Source organism: Mandrillus leucophaeus, unplaced genomic scaffold (genome assembly GCF_000951045.1).
Source record: "Mandrillus leucophaeus isolate KB7577 unplaced genomic scaffold, Mleu.le_1.0 Scaffold86, whole genome shotgun sequence".
NCBI lineage: Eukaryota > Metazoa > Chordata > Mammalia > Primates > Cercopithecidae > Mandrillus > Mandrillus leucophaeus.
Window position 1 is genome coordinate 1,245,420 of NW_012109363.1, and position 1,069 is coordinate 1,246,488.

A 1,069-nucleotide genomic window follows, 5' to 3' on the forward strand; every position below is an offset into this window, starting at 1 on the left:
AGGCGGGTTTAGAATGATAGTGAGGATTAAAGGAAAGCAAAGGGTGAGAGGGACTTCCCATGTGCCAGGTGCTATTCTGAGCACTCAGTAAAGGCTCTCTCTTCTAGCCTGTTAATCTTCCACAAGCTCAGGTGCCTGGCAGGTGGATGAACCAGGGGGTAGGAGGGGCTTAGTTTGATCAGAGGGAGAGTGTAAAAAGCCAGTAATTACTCCAGAGGCTTTAGGGACAAGTTAGGGTCAAGTTCTGGCTTTGCCATATATTGACTTGTGACTTTGGGCAAATCACTTAACTTCTCGCAGTCTCGACACTTCACTTCTCGCAGTCTTGATTTTGTTTCCATGGTAGTCGTGAGGAAGGGGGTTCCTTCTGTTTCACCATGAATCCAGAGAGAAATGAGGAGGCCAGTGCCAGCTGGTCATCTATTTTTAAAATCCTGGGAAGGATTTTCAGCCTCTAGGCTGGGTATACGGCCAGTTTGGCAAATGGAGACAGGTCTTGAACAGAAAGTTCAAGGGCCTGTCTTGTTCCCTCAGTCTTGAGTCTAGGGCTGTCTTGACTTTTTTCACCCACACTTTTAGCAGTCTGATGTCATCAGTGCACGCTGTCTCCCAAGACCTCGTATGACTGGCTCTCGCTCTGTTGCCAGGCTGGAGTCAAACTCCTGAGCTCAAGCGATCCTCCCACCTGAGCCTCCCGAGTAGCTGGGATGACAGGTGTGTGTCACCATGTCCATCTGACTCTTCTTTCATCGTCCCTCCCCTTTTCGTTCTCCCTGCTGTAGGAGACTTTGTCATCCTGCTCAACGCTGGGATGAGCATCCAACAGGCTCTCTTCTTCAACTTCCTTTCTGCCTGCTGCTGCTACCTGGGTCTGGCCTTTGGCATCCTGGCCGGCAGCCACTTCTCTGCCAACTGGATTTTTGCGCTGGCTGGAGGAATGTTCTTGTATATTTCTCTGGCTGATATGGTAAGTATTCCATAGTTCATTGGATGGGAGGGCAACTACGGGGGCGTTAGGTAGGTAGTTTTTTTATTTTTATTTTTATTTTATTTTATTTTATTTTATTTT

General features: G+C 48.0%; 1 protein-coding gene across 1 annotated transcript in view; it reads left to right on the top strand.

The window, feature by feature from the left end:
* SLC39A14 (solute carrier family 39 (zinc transporter), member 14) overlaps positions 1 to 1,069 on the top strand; it is a 40,282-nt gene that overhangs the window by 33,733 nt on the left and 5,480 nt on the right. The window contains exon 8 of the mRNA XM_011968848.1: positions 773 to 967. Within this exon, the coding sequence (XP_011824238.1) occupies positions 773 to 967 (195 nt within the window). The remainder of the gene's footprint in view (positions 1 to 772; positions 968 to 1,069) is intronic.